Here is an 18,835-nt window from a genome sequence, read left to right as displayed (position 1 = left end):
TCACCACTTGTTGCCTTCTTACAGAAAACCAGTTTCTAATCCAAACTGCTAAATCACCTCCAATCCCATGCCTCCACATTTTCTCCAATAGCCTACCATGTGGAACCTTATCAAAGGTTTTGCTGAAGTCCATGTACACCACGTCAACTGCCATACCCTCATCCACATGCTTGGTCACCTTCTCAAAAATCTTAACGAGGTTTGTGAGACACAAAATGCTTTTGATGAATCCATGTTGACTATTTCCAATCAAATGGTTGCTTACTAGTTGATTATAAATCCTATCTCTTATAACCCTTTCCAAAACTTTTCCGACAACAGACATAAAGCTCACCGGGCTATAATTACCTGGGTTATCTCCACTGCCCTTCTTGAACATGGGCACAACATTTACAATCCTCCAGTCCTCTGGTACTAAACCTGTAGACAATGACGGCTCAAAGATCAAGGCCAAAGTCTCATCCAACTCCATTCTAGCTTCCCAGAGAATTCTTGGAAAGATCCCATCCAGCCCAGGGGACTTATCTACTTTCACACCTTCTAGAATTGATGACACCTCCCCCTTACTAAACTCAATCATTTCAAGTCTAGTAGAAAAGAAGTTTGCAGATGACACAAAACTTGAAAATGTAGTAAACAGTGAAGAAAATAGCTATAGGCTATTCTCAGGAAAACAAGCTGGTGAAAGATAGGACTGGAACCAATTTTACATGCTTCATTTATTTACAGAATTAACCATAACAGGAATACACCTCCTAACCCATTAACCACAATTTTAGACTATACTTATTTTTTTTAACCTTTTTTTTCCTCATCAATCTGTTCAGAGATGTTATTACTCTGTTACATTATTACATAAAAAATGAAAAAAAAACTGCAGATGTATGAAATCAGAAACAAAACAGAAATTGCTGGCAACATTTGTAGACAGAAATCAGAGTTAACATTTCAGTTCCACTTGAAGTTTCACTGGATCCAAAATGTAAATTCTGATTTTCTCCACAGATGCTGCCAGACCTACTGAGCTTTTCCAGCAATTTTTGTTTTTGTTTCTTATTTCATGCATCTGCAGCTTTTGTTTTTCATTTTATGAAGTAGGCAGGACTTGAGTTTGTGGCTCCCGTTCCATGGGAAGGGACACTACCACTGTGCCATAAGAGGGCCCTAAATACTGTGTTTATTTATAACAGTCTCAAGTGAATCCCCAATTAATATTCATCATCTGCTTGCAAATTTAATTTCCAACATATGCGGTTTAATTTTTTTTTAACTTGGGATAACTGTTCTCTGATGCATTTTCCACGGTATTGCCTCAAACAATCAGAGCCTTTTTGTAAACCAGTCAGCAGCCTGTTTCTCATGGAGTAGACATACATTGAAATTTGGTATTCTTGAGCTTAACCTTACATTTTTGGCTCAGTATCACTTTATAGAATCACATAACTGTTATAGAGCAAAAGAAAACCATTCACTCATCCTGCCTGCACCAGTTCTATTAACTAGTGCCAAAACCCCTCCCTTTTTGCCATATCCCTGCACACCATTTCTATCCAAATAATCATCAACACTCTTTTGAATGCCTGGATTGAACCTGCTTCCACTACATTTCCAAGCAATATGTTCTAACCCTAGTGACTTGCTGTGTAAAAAGGCTTTTCTCACATCTCTCTTGCTTTGTTTACAGATCATTTTAAATTGATACCCTCTTGTTGCTTTCTCTTTTACTAGCAGGGTTAGCTTTTCCCTATCTACATTGTCCAACCTAGTCATCATTTTGAACACCTTGTTTATTCTCCTCTTAGCCTTCTTCACTCTAAGGAGGACAATCCAAACTTCTTCAAACTATTCTCAGAACTAAAGTTCCTCATACCTGTAGTCATTCCTGTAACTCACTTCTGCACTCTGTCCAATATGTTCACATCTTTGGTGTAATAAGACACCCACAACTGTACACACTCCAACTGAGGTCTAATGAGTGTCTTATACAAGTTCAACATCACCTCCTTATTCTTGTACTCTGAACCCCTTTGAATAAAGTTGAGAACACTGCTCTTTCCACCTGTCCTGCACCTTCAATGATCTATGCACATATATAGGATTCTGGATCAATGGTGCTGGAAGAGCACAGCAGTTCAGGCAGCATCGAGGAGCTTCAGCAAAATCGACGTTTCGGGCAAAAGCCTTTCATCAGGAATAAAGGCAGAGAGCCTGAAGCGTTTACCTATGCACATATATACCCAGGTCCTTTAGCTTCTGCAAACCCATTAGAATTGTACCTTTATTTTAGATTGCCTTTCAATGTTCAACCAAAGTGGATCACCTCATATTTCTCCACATTGAAATGTATCTGCCCAATGTCCTTTTGGAGGTCCACATTATTATCCTCACAATTTGCAATTCCTCCAACTTTTGTGACATCCGCAAACTTTAAAATTGTACTTTGCCATACCAAGATCTGCTAGGAGAAAGTGAGGACTGCAGATGCTGGACATCAGAACTGAAAAATGTGTTGCTGGAAAAGCGCAGCAGGTCAGGCAGCATCCAAGGAGCAGGAAAGCGCAGCAGGTCAGGCAGCATCCAAGGAGCAGGAGAATCGACTTTTCGGGCATAAACCCTTCTTATGCCCGAAACGTCGATTCTCCTGCTCCTTGGATGCTGCCTGACCTGCTGTGCTTTTCCAGCAACACATTTTTCATACCAAGATCCACATCATTCATGGGGCATTGGCACCAGAAGGAGGGAACTGTTCCAATGGGATAAGCTCCATCTGAATCATGCTGGGACCAGAGTCCTGACAAAACGCATAATTAGGGCTGTGGATAGGACTTTAAAGTTGGATGGTGGAGGTGGTGTTGTAGATGCAGTTGCATGTAAAATTATAAACAAAAAGGTTATAAAGGGGCAGGGGTGGGGTCAGCAGAGGTTATTATGATTTCAATATGAATAATAGGACTGGGATTATGGAATGGCCCAGAAATATAACGTCAGGCTCAGGAGATAAGGCAACAACTGTGAGAAGGTGACAGTGAATGCTGGACTGAGGGTAGGAGCAAATGACTATAGATGCTGGAATCTGTGCTGAAAACAAAAAATGCTGTAAGTCACAGCAGGTTAGGTAGCATCAGAGCTTTGATGAAAAGTCATCTAGACTTGAAACGTTATCTTGTTGTCTCTCCAAGGATGCTGCAGGACTGAGGTGTTGCACTTAAATACACACAGTATACAAAACAAGGGAAATGAGCTTCCAGTAAAATTGGTGGGTGTGAGGTTATGGGCATCCAGAGATGTAGCCACAAGGGGATCAGGGCTGAGAACTACTGAGAAGGAAACATGACCTGTCGAAATGACAGGGAGAAAGTGAGCACTGCAAATGCTGGAGATCAGAGTCAAAGTGTGAGATGCTGGAAAAGCACAAGTGGTCGGGCAGCATCCAAGGAGCAGGAGAATCGACATTTCAGGCATAAGTCTTTCGTCAGGAATGCGGCTTATGGGCCAAGGGGGCTGAGTGATAAATGGGAGGGAGTAGGGGATATGGGGAAGGTAGCTGGGAATGCGATAGGTAAATTAAGTTGGGGGTGAAAGTGATAGGTCAGAGCGGAGGTTGGTGCGAATAGGTAGGAAGGAAGATGGATAGATAGAACTGTTCAAGAGGGTGGTGCCGAGTAGGGAGGTTGGGACTGGGATAAAGTGGGGAGAGGGGAGATGAGGAAACTGGTGGAATCCACATTGATCCCATGTGGTTGATGTGTCCCAAGATGGAAGATGAGGCGTTCTCCCTCCAGGCGTCGGGTTAGGGTTTGGCGATGGAGGAGGCCCAGGATCTGCATGTCCTTGGCGGAGTGGGAGGGGGAATTAAAGTGTTCAGCCACGAAGTGGTGGGGTTGTTTAGTGCGGGTGTTCTCAGAGATGTTCTCTGAAAAGATCCGCAAGTTGACATCCTGTCTCCCCGATGTAGTGCAACAGATGCAGTAGACGATGTGTGTTGAAGTACTGGTAAATTTCTATCAGATGTGGAAGGGTCCTTTGGGGCCTTGGATGGAGGTAAAGGGGGAGGTGTGGGCTCAGGTTTTGCACTTCCTGCAGTGGCAGGGGAAGGTGCCGGGAGAGGAGGGTGGATTGGTGAGAGGCATGGACCTGACAAGGGAGTTGCAGAGAGAATGGTCTCTCTGAAATGCAGATAGGGGTGGGGAGGGAAATATATCTCTGGTGGTGGGGTCTGTTTGTGGCTGGCGGAAATGGTGGAGGATGTATGTGGTATATCTGGAGGTTGGTATCATGGTATCCCACAAACCTACCAACACACTAAAACAGCAGCTAATGAACTTGAAAGAATCTGTACAGACAATAAGCAAAACTAATGTCAGCTACAAAATACTGTGCAAGGACTGTAACAAACACTACACTGGACAAACAGGCAGAAAAGTAGCCACCCTCTCTCACTAGTAGTATCCTTACATACACATGAGGAAGGACACCACTTCGACTGTGACAACACATCCATCCTAGGACAAGCCAAACAGAAACATGCACGAGAATTCCTAGAAACGTGGGATTCCAATCAGAACTGTATTAACAAACACATTGACTTGGACCCGATTTACCATCCCCTGAGAAAAAGAACAGAAAATGACATCATCACCCCAAGGAAACCCAAACATATAAATAGAAAACAGGAGTCAGCAGCAATGTTTCATCTGGAGGCTCACTGAACATGTTAACTAGTATGGTGATGAAATGTCTGAAAACACACCTTCCAGCTCAATGAGCAAACCTACAACCAGAACCTCAACCTGAGCTACAAATCTTCTCAAAACTCGCTATTCAGGTGAACTGAAAAAATCAGGTTGGTAGCAGATCCCAAGAAAAGAAATTTGTGGGATACTATGAGATTGTGTTTTGGAACAGCTTGCAGTAGAGCTTACTAAGAAAACAGGCAATTCTACATTTGGTGATGAGTAATGAGGCAGACTTGATTAGGGAGCTTAAAGTGAAGGAACTCCCTAGGGGTCAGTTTGAGAGAGAGAGAGAAAGAGACACTGGAATCAGATGCAACAGTATTACAATTGAATAAAGGTAACTACAAAGACATGAGGGAGCAGCTGGCTACAGGAGCCCAGCAGGGAAGACAGTGGAGCAGCAATGGCAGAAATTTATGCCAAGGAACAAGCAACACACTAAGGAGAGGATGAGGCAACCATGGCTGACAGGGGAAGTCAGGGATAACATAAAAGCAAAAGAAAAAGCATGCATTGTGATGAAGATTAATGGGAAACCAGAGGATTGAGAAGCCTTTACAAACCATTAGAGATCTTCTAAAATAACAGTGGGAAGGGGGAATAAAATATGAGGGTAAATTAGCTAGCAATGTAAAAGAAGATTGCAGGAGTTATTTTAGATATTTAAAAGATCAGAACCAGATAAAAGTAGGCATTGGGGCCACTGGAAAATGAACTGGACAAGTAGTAATGGGGAACAAAGAAACTGGTGAGGAACTAAATAGGTACTTCTCATCAGTAGATAGTGCAATACACCAGTAGCATACCAGAACTTCAAGAGAGTCGAGGTCAGAGTTGAATTTAGTGGCTATCACTAAGGAGAAAATGCTGAGCAAGTTGAAAGATCTGAAGGTGGATAAATCACCCTGACTGGATGGACTACACCCAGAGTTCTGAAGAAGTTAGTTGTGGAGGTATTGGTGGTGATCTTTCAAGAATCATTGGAGGCATGGAGGGTCCAAGAGGACTGGAAAATGACTAAAGCAACACCCTTGTTTCAGAAGCGGGGAAAGCAGAAGACAGGAAATCATAGGCCAGTTAGCCTGAACTCAGTTATTCAGAAGATCTTGGAGTGCATATTAAGAATGAGACACAGAAGACTTGGAAGTGCATGGTTAGAAAATGGCTGAGTCAGTATGGCTTGATCAAAAGGAAGTCATTATTGACACATCTGTCAGATTTCTTTGAGGAAGTAATGAGCAAGTTGGGCAGTGGTTGTGATATATTTGGATTTCCAGAAGGCCTTTGACAAATGCCACACCGGTGGCTGTTAAATAAGACAGGAGCTAATGATGTAAGGAGTAAGGTGCTGGCATGGATGGAGGATTGGCTGATTGGCTGAAGGCAGACAATGGTGATAAAACGGTCTTTTCAAGATGGCAGCCAGTGACTAATAGAGTTCTGCAGGGGCCAGTGTTGGAACCACAACCATTCACATTATGTATTAACAATGTGGACGAAGGAACTGAGGGCATCATTGCTAAATTTGCAAGTGACCTGAAAGCAATCTCTTTACCCATGTTCTATTCCAGAAAGGTAAAGGTTAGAACTGAAGCCAATTATGACAGACTTATGTAGTTGCGTATAGTATTTATACATTGCAAGTACATATCTCCTAACTCAACAACCATTATTTTGGTCAGTGTCTAGTTATTTATAATCAACCTGCTCAGACACACCTCCAGGGAAGGTAGGACTTTTTTCTGACTCAGAGGTAGAGACTCTTCTGGGTCAGTGTATATTTATTGGTGCTCAATTGCCTGAATCTTTCTAGTCAGAAAATGTGAGAAGACAATATGCCAAATGATACAATTTAAAAAAGGACTCAAATGGAAAGTCATGTGGATATTTGAGCACAAAATTTGAAGGTGACAGGAAAGGTTAAAACAAAGCATTTAATAAAACAAATAGGATCCGAGGTTTTATAAATAAAGACAGAAAGTTCAAATGCCAGAAAGGTGATACTAAACCTATATAATACCACTTAATCAGCCTCAGATGGAATACTGCACTCAATTCAGCATTAAGAACAGTAGCACAAACTCAGTGATACAGTTTTCTATGGTTTCATTACAGAAAAGGAGAGAATATTTTGATAGATCATATTATGTTTTTTACCCTCTTCCTACTTGCAAATACCTCCCCAAGACTGTCATCTTTTCCCTTACCTTGTGTAGTAAGCTGTGGCAGTGCTGTTGTTGGGGTACTATATGGCCAGACACAGGCATCTGATACTGCATCATAAACCAAACCAGTCTGGCAAGCCCCGTGGTAAGTTATTCCTCCAACACATTGGTAGTACATATTGGGATTAATAGGATCAACATAGTTTCCATCTGCTTTATCTCTGCAGAATGTCATATTAAAAACGTCTGCAAAAAAAGCACAATATTAAAAAAAATTCAATGGGTCAAGTTCTGACACTTGCATTTCAAAGTAAGAGTGGGAAAATAAATTGTAGGTCATTCAGCCACTTGAGCCTGTTCCACCATTGTATTAAATCATGACTGATTTGTATCTCAAATCAATCGTTCTGCCTTTCATCCATATTCCTCAATACCCTTATCAAAAAATGATTTATTAATCACACTTGCAAAGGCTCCAACTCACCTTGGTAACCACAACCTTTTTGAGAGAGTTCCAAATTTTCGTTACATTACCTGTGAAATTTTGTTCTCTGATATCCTTATTTCTCCAAGAGTAAATACTTTGTTAGAATCAGTCAAAATATATTCCCATTTTTCCTCCACAGGCTGGTTCCAAACCAAATTCTCTTATAGATTCCTAATTATTTGGCAACTTTCTGTTTCTTAAATATCTGACTAGTATGTGACCAGCTGATGTTTTCTTCCATAAGCACTTCACTTTGAATCTCTACTTTATATCCTCAATTCCACATTGAATTCAGTTATCTGATTCTCTGATACATTTATCATAGATATCACAGACAGGATTATTATCAATTTACAGAAGGGATGGCAATGAGAGATCCAGAGGCCAACAACAGGAGGATCTCACTTGAAGGAGTGCATACTTTTAATTCCTTCACTATTGCTGGGACAGTATGCAGGAAGTCCCTTCCTAACATTACTGTGTGGGTGTACCGACACACTAATGAATGCAGGTGTTCAAGAAGATAGCTCACCACCAACTTCTTCAAGCCAATTAGAGATGGACAATAGTTTTTGATCTAGCAAGCAAAGCTCATATTCCTTAACCAAAGAAAAATCTAGTTGAAATTAAGATCTCAATTAAGCTTAATATAGAAACAAACAATTCCAACCAACTAATCTGGTCCAGTACTTACACACCATGTTTCCCCCTCCTGCATCTCCACTCCCCATGTGAGGAAATATTTTGGCAGATTAGTCATTCTCCTGGTATTGACACTGCAGTCCTGTTTACATCTCTTGTTTATATCTCCTGTTTATATAATTTGAATTATTTGCTCATTCAAGTTCATAATGTACAAAACAATTGTGTTTAGGACTCAGACCTTATTCAGGAGAGCTAATTCAGACAGCAGCATTAATTAGTTCACTGATGTTCAAGTAGTTCAAAGTTCTATGAAGTCCCGTTTAACATTTTTACCCATTATTGTCATGTTTCAAATGAGTGCACAGATTTACAGGTTGTTCTGCTATAACCCACGTTTTATCAGCACGAATTGGCTATAATGCTATTGACGAAATGTGGACTTTGCTTGGATAATGCAAACCTTCTACTGAATGGGTATAGCAATTTTCTATTAGCAATCTTCTACAGTGTGATTTTCTATAGTGGTTTTCCATAGTGCGATTTTCTATAGCATGAGGTTGCAGAAGAACACAACTATTGCATTATAGCAGAATAACCTGTAGAACATAGAACAGTACAGCACGGTAATGGACCCTTCATTCCATGATGTTGGGCTGAACATAACACCAAATTAAACTAATCCCTTCTGCCTGCCCTTGGTCCATATCCCCCCATTTCTTGCATACTCATGTGCTTATCTGAAAGTACCTTAAACACCCCCATCGCATCTGCCTCCACCACCACCCTGGTGTTCCAGACTCCTATCACTCTTTTTGTAAAAAAACCTGCCCCTCACCTCTCCTTTGAACTTTCCCGCTCTCACCTTAAATGCATGCCCCTGGTAATAGGCATTTCAACTCTAGGATATAATTCCATGCTGTAGTGCTTTCTCTAGGGTGCAACCTGAGGGTGAGCTTCTTGGTTCTGAGGTAGCTTCCATTTTGTGATAGGCCTGTAAAGGTTCTTGCTCTGGGTTGTAATTTTGCTACAGCTGCCTGAGCAGATTGACACTCTCTCTCTAGTACCTTTAATGGATAACTGAGGGACTTGATACAGGGCCTGGCTCAAACAACTATCTTGATTTCTGCCACAACACTAGTTCAAAGGCTCAGGAACCAGGTGCCACTGATCAGTTCAAAGAGTTGATTTGAAACTTGCCTCTAATTTCTGAGCCCGAGTAGTAGTTCTTGGAAACTAGTCCCAAGTGTCTGGAAATCAGAAAAAAAAATGTTCTCTCCAGTCAATCCACCCAGACTACCAAGAGTAGCACTCTGTCCTTCCAAGTAAAGATGTCACACAACACCAGGTTATAGTGCAACAGGTTTATTTGAAATCATAAGCTTTTGGAGCGCTGCTCCTCCATCAGGTGAAGTGACTTTGAAAGCTTGTGATTTCACATGCTGTAATCCTGTTGGATTATAACCCAGTGTCATGTGACTTCTGACTTTGTCCACCCCAGTCCAACACCGGCACCTCTACATCATGGCTTCCAAGCAAAGGCATCTAACACCCCTAGACACTCTTGGTAGAAGGAGTTGAAGAAAGTCATAAACTTCAACAGACATCTGTTGATATCTTCACTATATTCAGATATTGCTCCATTGTGACCTTTATCATCTGCTGCAATCCTTGAAGAACCACATATCTGAAGTGTTAATCAAACCACCTTTATTTCACCAAGGACCATAATATATGAGTGTGCTGACCCTTCATTCTTATGTTGCTAAGCAACGGCAAAATGCTTTTCAAACTCCTCTCTATCTCTTTCCTGCTTGTGACTCATCCAGTGTAAATTCCTCAAGCCCTCTCTACCATTTTTCCTGAGTGCATGTATCTGAATTGGTGAGGTTGAAAATAATGGCAAGTGATTTAGGGTGGAGAATAGTCGTTCAAAATGCTCCTCCTCCTATTCTTTCTGTTTTTCCTCCTTCTTCTTTGTTTACCATGCTGTAATTAATCTGCAGAAGAAGAAGAAAGGTTAGGTTGTCAAAGGTCACCAAGAAAATGTGACATAATTAATCTTTTGGGTTGTATTACTAGTTGTTATACTGTGCTTTTGGACTAGTAAACAAAAGAACATTCAAATTAGAAGTATGAAAGTGTGATGCTGGAAAAGCATAGCCAGTTATGCAGCATCCAAGGAGCAGGACAGTCAATGTTTCGAGCATAAGCTGTACATCAGGAATCGGAGCTTATGCTCGAAATGTTGACTCTCCTGCTCCTTGGATACTGCCTGACCTGCTGTGCTTTTCCAGCACCACACTTTTTGACTCTGATCTCCAGCATTTGCAGTCCTCACTTTCTCTCAAATTAGAAGTACAGGTGTCCCCCCCCATATCTGTGGGTGATATGTTCCAAGACCTACCGCTGATGCCTGAAACTGCAAATAGTAGCGAACCTTTTCATTTAACTGGGAATCTTATCTCTCCAACAGCCCCTGAATTTTTTTCTGGAATGTACCATGTAATATTTTCAGGCCGCAGTATATTGCAGATAACTGAAACCGCAGAAACTGAATCCGTGGATACGGGGGTTCTACTGTACGCCATTCAGGCCATAAAATCTCTTCAACCATTTGATAAGATCATGGCTAATCTAATTGGAACCATTATTACTTTCCTGACTACCTGTCTTGAATCTCATTGGCTTGCAGATGTTTGCAGCATGGAAGGAGGCAATTCAGCACACTTTGTCCAGGTTGGTCAAAGATCTGGCTACATTAATTCCATTTTCCAGCTTTTAGCCAATGACCCTGTCAATGAACATAATTATCTAAATACTGCTTAAGCGTTGCAAGAATTTCTGACTGAAGCACCCTTTCAGGCAATGAATTCCAGACTCACAGTAGTCTCTGAGTGAAAAACATTCTCAGCAACACTTTTATTAGCCTTCTATCTTTTACCTTAATTCTAGTTCCCTGGTTACTGATCCCTCTACTAATGGATATGTGCCTTCCTGTCCATACCATTTACACCCTTCATAATCGTATGCACTTCTGTCAAGTTCTCATTCAATTTTGATGAGATGCCAGTCAAATATTAACCTGCCTCTACCTTAAAAAGCTTCACTGCTGTCTGTGGACTAAATTTTCACAAACTAATGACGATCAGAAAGCAAAAATATCCCCTTGCCTCTGTCTTAAATGAAATTCCCCTTATTTTAAATTGTATCCCCTCACTCTAGCCTCTCCTACAATCATTTATCCTGTCAAGTCCCCTTAGCATTTTATGTGTTTCAATAAGATCTCCTTGCATTCTTCTAATTCCAATGGATATAGGCCTGACCTGGTCAACCTTTCCTTGGAAGCTAGCCCATTCATCTCAGGAATCAGTTGAGTGATCCTCTTCTGAACTGCAGTTAATTTCAATATATTCCTTCTTTAAATCAGGAGAACAAAACTGCATTTATTACTTGTGCATTGTATTAACTGTATCAAAGCTTTCTGCTTTTACATTCTATTCCTCTTGCAACAATAGCATTCTGTTAGCATTCATAACTATGATCCATGACCAAGCATCCAAATCCTTCTGGTATTGAAAGCTCAAATTCAGGGTACTTCTCTATTAATGCACAATCAAATTGGAGATTTACCCTTTCCTTGGCTTCCCTCTGATAGCACTGTATGCCACATTCTCCCATAAAGGAATTATACATGTTAACAGAAGTTTGGCTGCTCTCGTTTATGTTGCAACTCATTCATACAGTAGTTAAAAATCACATGACACTAGGTTACAGTCCAACAGGTTTATTAGGAAGCACTAGCTTTCGAAGCGCTGCTTCTTCATCAAGTGGTTGTGCTGCTCCGCAAACACCTGATGAAGAAGCAGCACTTCGAAAGCTAGTGCTTCCTAATAAACCTGTTGGACTATAACTTGATGTTGTGTGATTTTTAACTTGGTCCACCCCAGTCCAACACCAGCACCCCCAAATCATTCATACAGTAAGAGGTGAAAGGAAACCCATTGTATCAAAATGAATCAGAGAAATGGAAATTCTATTGCATCACCTTCCTTTTGATCAATTCATCTTGAATATGGCAAAGTCCAAACCACTATCACCCACATATAACTATCACCTCTCCCTCAGTTTGAGACTTGAGTTGTGGGAAACATCAGTAGTAAAAGGTAACTTAGAAACTGTGATTTTCAAAGGTCTGTACCAACAGGGAGTTTTTCTTGCCTCATGCACACTAATTATCAGAGATGTCACGTACCTTAGGTTAGGACATGGCATAACTCTGTTCGCCATTAGGGATAGGAGAGCTTTCAATTCAGACAGTTAAAGGGATCCCAATACAGTAGGACACCAACCTTGTACCTACTTAAAAGGTTTTTACGGCCTGTGTGGTTGATGATGACGTGGATGAGCAATCAGATCATGGCACCAGCTATGGGAAACTATTCAAGCGTGGAGAATGTAAAGGAATGTGGCAGAGGTAGGGGTTCAATACAATTAATGGGTTAGGTAGTGTTCTGCACCATCCACAATCATAACTAAAATGATTGTATTGCATGTCTGATCCCAAGGTTAAAGACATCTTGGGGACATAGGTTTAAGGTAAAAGGGGATAAGTTTAAAGGAGACTTGAAAGGCAAGTTTTTTTACACAGAGGGCGGTAAGTGCATGGAATATGCTATCAGAGGAGGTGGTAGAGACAAAAAGACTACAGATGCTGGAATCCAAAGTAGAAAGCAGGAGCCTGGAAGAACATAGCAAACTAGACAGAATCAGGAGGTGGCTTGGCGGCATGGTGGCTCAGGGGTTAGCACTGCTGCATCACAGCACCTGGGTCCCAGGTTTGATCCCAGCCTCAGGTGATTGTCTGTGTTGAGTTTGCACATTCTCCCCGTGTCTGCGTGGGTTTTTCTCCGGGTGCTCCGGTTTCCTCCCACAGTCCAAAGATGTGTAGGTAAGGTGAATTGGCCATGCTAAATTGCCCATAGTGTTAGCTGCATTAGTCAGAGGGAATTGGGACTGGGTGGGTTACTCTTCGGAGGGTCAGTGTGGACTTGTTGGGCCAAAGGGCCTGTTTCCATGCTGTAGGGAATTTAATCTAAAAGGAGGTGGAGAAGTCAACCTTTCGAATTGAACCCTTCTTTAGGAAATAACCTTCTGCACAAGGTGGTAGAGGCAGATGTTTAAGAGGCATCTGGACAGATACATGAATAGACATGGAATAGAGAAATACAGACAACATTGAAGTAAAAGGTTTTTTAGTTTAGAAAGGAGTCATGTGTCAACACAGGCTTGGTGGCCCAAAGGGCCAATTGCTATGCTGTTCTTTGTTCTAAAGGATATTAGTAAACCAGATGAGCTTTTCCAGTAATCAACAATGGTTTTATGGTTGTCATTAGACTCATAATTTCAGATACTTACTGAATTCAAATTCCACCATCTGTCATGGCAGCATGCAAATCCATTACCACGATCTTTGGATTAATAGTCTAACAATAATATCATTAGGCCATCACTTGTAGTGACACTGTGGAACTGAGCTGTGGACGCAGTGTGTGCCCCAATGTTATATATGTGATAAAACAGCTTGGCTCAGGTTGTGACAAGTTCTGAGCACATCTTAAGTACTGTGGCTGGAACTTTGTCAGTATTCCTCCCAGTATCCAGTGTACTTTTTGATATCACATGGAGCAAGTTGGTTGAAGACTTGCATCTGAGATAGAACATAGAACATTACTGCGCAGTACAGGCCCTTGTTGTTGCACTGCCCTGTGAAACCAATCTGAAGCCCATCTAAACTACACTATTCCATTCTTGTCCTTTTGCCTATCTAATGACCATTTAAATGCTTGTAAAGTTGGTGAGTACAAGTGTTGCAGACAGTGCATTCCATGCCCCTACTACTCTCTGTAACGGTATTGGGGAGGTCCGGAGGAGACTGAAATGGATCATCCACTTCTGGTTGAAGGCTTTTGCAAAATGCTTCAGCTTTATCTTTGGCACTGATGTGTGACCTCCCCCCAAACCCCCCACCCGCTGAAGGACTGTAGAATTGCTGTAATACATGCATTAATATCTAAAATATTAACCGCTGTCATCATTTTTAATGAAGTTATTCAGTTCTATCACAGCTAACTCATCCCTCATACCATCACAGTTTTGTTTGTTTAAATTTAGGATCCAAGCTTTGTATTTCACTTTCTAACCAAATGAAGAATTCTGTTATGGTCATTTTTTCCCTAAAGGGCTTCTCACAACAAGATTATTAATCAACCCCTTCAGAACTGAAGAAGAGTCATACCAGACTATCTCACCACAGATGCTGCCAGACCTGCTGAGTTTCTCAAGCATTGTCTGCATTTATTTCAGATTTCCAGCATCTGCATGTCTTTACACAAAAATCAGCTATGATTACTGTAGTGCCCTTGTTGAATGCATCTCTAATTTCCTGCTTAATGCTATTCCCTACCTCACCAGTACCATTTGGAGGCCCCGAGACAATGTTTTCTGCCCTTGTTACTTCTTAGCTCCACCAGACTGATTTTACATCTTGATTTCCAGTACTAACATCTTCTCTGACTATTACACTGATTTCATATTTCATTATTACTGCTACCCACCTCCTTTTTTTGTTTTTTCTGTCCTTGAATAACTATTGAGTCCCCAGCCTTGGTTACCCTGCAACCATGTGGAAATAACTGCATTTACAGCTTTGCCCTGTACAACAATTTCTGCTGTTAATCAGTGTACCTCATGGCCATGCATTCAGATATATTGCCTTTAGTCTTGTCCTTTTGACATTTTTTACACACATTTTGAACTCATTTCCTCTACCGTCCATTTTGCTTTCTACTTATCTATCCTTTCTTTCCATTCTTGATTCCCTCATTCTTGTCTCCCTGCTGAGGTACCTTTCCTGAAGAAGGGCATGTGCCCGAAACGTCGAATCTTCTGTTCCCTAGATGCTGCCTGACCTGCTGTGCTGTTCCAGCAATAAAGTTTCAGCTTTGATCTCCAGCGTCTGCAGACCTCACTTTCTCCTACCTGTACCCCTGCCACTCTAATTTAACACCCCCCTCCCCATGCATAATGATCACCCCATGATCAGGGTCCCGCAGTGGTACAAGCCATCCATCAGCTTGTATAGGTCTTATCATCCCCAGAATCAGTCGATGTCTCAAGAATCTAAATCATTCCCTCCTACACCATCTGTCCTGCCACACATTCATATCGTCTGTATACTATTCCCAATCTCCCTAGCACGTGGCATTGGTGGTAATCCTGAAATTACTATCTTTGAAGTCCCGATGTTTAATTTGTTTCCTAGCTCCCTATATTCTGCTTGCAGGGCCCCAGCCTGCTTTTTATCTGTTATATTAGTATTGATCTTTGCCTGCTCTCCCTTCTCTCTTCAGCCACTCAGTGACATCCTTTACCTTGGCAACAGGAAGGTAACACATTATCTGTTCTCATGTCTGTGGCAGCAGAAACATCCATCTGTTCCCTTGATAATATAATCCACTGTCATTCTTGTCCTTGCACTTCCTTTCTTCCCCTACCATGTGCAGCTGAGATTCTCCTGATGCCATGGACTTAGCTCCCACTGCATTCCCCGGAGAAACCATTCCCCCTTTATTCAAAAAGAGACTGTATGATAGAGAGTTGGCTCAGGAGACTCTTGTCTGATGCTTTTACTCTGTCTGGTGGTCACCTATGCTCTTTCTGCCTGTACCTTCTTTATCTACAATATGACCACATCATTATAAGTGCTGTATCTCCACCTAATGTTTACTCATTAATCCCTCCTCCACACTATCTTCTGCATAAAAAGCAACATCTCCCAGATACCATCAGGTCTGAAGAAGGATCACTGGACCCGAAACATTAATTCTGATTTCTCTCCACAGGCGCTGCCAGACCTGCTGAGATTTTCCAAAAAATTGTGTTTATATTTCTGATTTTCAGCATCTGCAATTCTTTGGCTTTTCTCTGTAAAGCAACAAGATGGGGAACCGAGTATATATAAGAGTCAGGATGTCAAGTTGCAGTTTTATAAAATTTTGGTTAGGTCGCACTTAGAGTATTACGTTTAATTCTGGTTGCCACATTACAGGAAGAATGTAAAGGCTTTGGTGAGGATGCAGAAGAGGTTTACCAGAATGCTGCCTAGATTAGAGGGTGTGAGCTCTAAGGAGAGGCTGGAGTGGTAGAGGCTGAGGGGAGGCTTGATCGAAGTCTGTAAAATTATGACATGCACAGATAGAGTTGGCAGGCAGCATCTTTTTTCCAGAGTTGAAATGTTTAATACTAGACGGCATGCATTTAACGTGAGGAGGGGAAAGTTCAAAGAAGATATGAGGGACAAGTTTTTTACACAGAGAGTGGTAGGAGTCTGGAACCCGCTGCCAGAGTGGTGTAGAGGCAGATATAATAGGGGTGTTTAATAGGGGACTTTTAGATTAGCACATGAATGTACAAGGAATAGAGGGATATGGACCAAGGACAGGCAGAAGAGATTAGTTTAATTTGGCATCATGTTCGGCAAACATTGTGGGCCCAAGGACCCGAACTTGTGCTGTACAGATCTTTGTTTTAAGTTTTAACCAAGCCAGTCAGATCTAATGAATTTAGCTCTGACTCTGACTGTTGGTCATTGAATTCTCATCCCGCCTGTTTCTCTTGAAGATTCCATCTTTCCCTGAGTCCGTACCTTGCTTATCCTCTCCTCTCATCACAACAGGCAATCAGCATTTCTAAGATATGCATGTGAGGGGAAGACCTGGAGGTATATTATAATATATTAATACGAAGTGTAGTAAGAGGTCATTTGGCTAGATCTGTGAATGATTTAACCAACTAGTTTCACTCCCTAATGAACTTCCCCACAGCTTTGCAACTTTTGTTTTAGTTTTAAGTGTACATCCAATTCCCTTTTGTTTAAAAACCAAAATTTACTTTTTAGTACGGCATTAATTTCAAGTATGGAAGTGAGGAATCCTAATATTGAAATCAATGGGATTAAGGGGCATAACTGTCTCCTGGTAAATAGCATGGATGCATTTAGAAGGAATAAGAACATGTAAAAAAATCAGCAAAGTAGCCCACCTGATTGATACTTCATCTGCCATCTTAAATATTCATGTCTTCCACCACTTTTACACTTTAGCTGCAGTATGTACCAGCTGACACACTGCAGCCACTCACTACATTTTCTCCTAGAGCCAAACCATCATAAATCTAGAAGAACAAGGGTGGCTGGTGCTAGGGAACACCAGTATCTGCGCATTAAGCTCCAAGCCACACACCACCTGGACCTATATCATTACTCTTTCAATGCCTACCTACACCACACATCGCTTCCAGAGACGCAAGAAGGACAAAAGAGTAACTAGGGAGAGAATAGGGCCCCAGCAAAGCGACCTTTGTATGGAACCGCAGGAGATGAGGGAGATCCTAAATGAGTATTTTGCATCAGTGTTTACTGTGCAAAAGTACATGGAAGATATAGAATGAAGGAAATAGATGGTGGCATCTTGAAAAAAGTCCATATTAGAGAGGAGGAAGTGCTGGATGCCTTGAAACGCATAAAAGTGGGTAAATCCACAGGACCTGATCAGGTATACCCTAGAACTCTGTGGAAAGCTAGGGAAGTGATTGCTGGGCCCCTTGCTGAGATACTTGTATCATCAATAGTCACAGGTGAGGTGCCGGAAGACTGGAGGTTGGCTAACGTGGTGCCACTGTTTAAGAAAGGTAGTAAGGTCAAGCCAGGGAACTATAGACCAGTGAGCCTGATGTCGGTGGTGAGCAAGTTGTTGGAGGGATTCCTGAGGGACAGGATGTACATGTATTTGGAAAGGCAAGGACCGATTAGGGATAGTCAGCATAGCTTTGTGCATGGGAAATCATTGTCACAAACTTGATTGAGTTTTTTGAAGCAGTAACAGAGGCATAATGAGGGCAGAGCGGTGGATGTGATCTATATGAACTTCAGTAAGGCGTTCGACAGGGTTCCCCATGGAGACTGGTTAGCAAGGTTAGATTTCATGGAATACAGGGAGAACTAGCCATTTGGATACAGAATTGGCTCAAAGGTAGAAGGAGAGGGTGGTGGTGGAGGGTTGACCAGTGGAGTGCCACAAGGATCGGTGCTGGGTCCACTACTTTTCATCATTTATATAAATGATTTGGATATAAGCATAAGAGGTATAGTCAGTAAGTTTGCAGATGACACCAAAATTGGAGGTGTAGTGGACAGCGAAGAAGGTTACCCCAGATTACAACCGGATCTTGATCAGGTGGGCCAATGGGCTGAGAAGTGGCAGATGGAGTTTAATTTAGATAAATGCGAGGTGCTGCATTTTGGGAAAGCATATCTTAGCAGGAGGTATACACTTAATGGTAAGGTCCTAGACAGTGTTGCTGAACAAAGAGACCTTGCAGTGCTGGTTCATAGATCTTGAAAGTGGAGTTGCAGGTCGATAGGATAGTGAAGAAGGCGTTTGGTATGCTTTCCTTTATTGATCAGAGTATTGAGTACATGTTCGTGTTGCGGCTGTACTGGACGTTGGTTAGGCCACTGTTGGAATATTGCGTGCAATTCTGGTCTCCTTCCTATCGGAAAGATGTTGTGAAACTTGAAAGAGCTCAGAAAAGAGTTACAAGAATGTTGCCAGGGTTGGAGGATTTGAGCTATAGGTAGAGGTTGAATAGGCTGGGGCTGTTTTCCCTGGAGCATCAGAGACTGAGTGGTGACATTATAGAGGTTTATAAAATCATGAGGGGCATGGATAGGGTAAATAGCCAAA

General features: G+C 41.7%; 1 protein-coding gene across 2 annotated transcripts in view; it reads right to left on the bottom strand.

Annotated features, from left to right (window-relative positions):
• LOC122550192 (mucin-2-like) overlaps positions 1-18,835 on the bottom strand; it is a 51,548-nt gene that overhangs the window by 9,902 nt on the left and 22,811 nt on the right. For both annotated transcript variants that reach the window (XM_043690927.1, XM_043690928.1), the window contains one exon: positions 6,944-7,147. In XM_043690927.1, the coding sequence (XP_043546862.1) occupies positions 6,944-7,147 (204 nt within the window). The remainder of the gene's footprint in view (positions 1-6,943; positions 7,148-18,835) is intronic.

This window comes from Chiloscyllium plagiosum, chromosome 5, assembly GCF_004010195.1.
Source record: "Chiloscyllium plagiosum isolate BGI_BamShark_2017 chromosome 5, ASM401019v2, whole genome shotgun sequence".
Classification (NCBI taxonomy): domain Eukaryota; kingdom Metazoa; phylum Chordata; class Chondrichthyes; order Orectolobiformes; family Hemiscylliidae; genus Chiloscyllium; species Chiloscyllium plagiosum.
The sequence above is the reverse complement of the archived record's forward strand: the minus strand, read 5'-3'. Positions and strand labels throughout refer to the sequence as shown.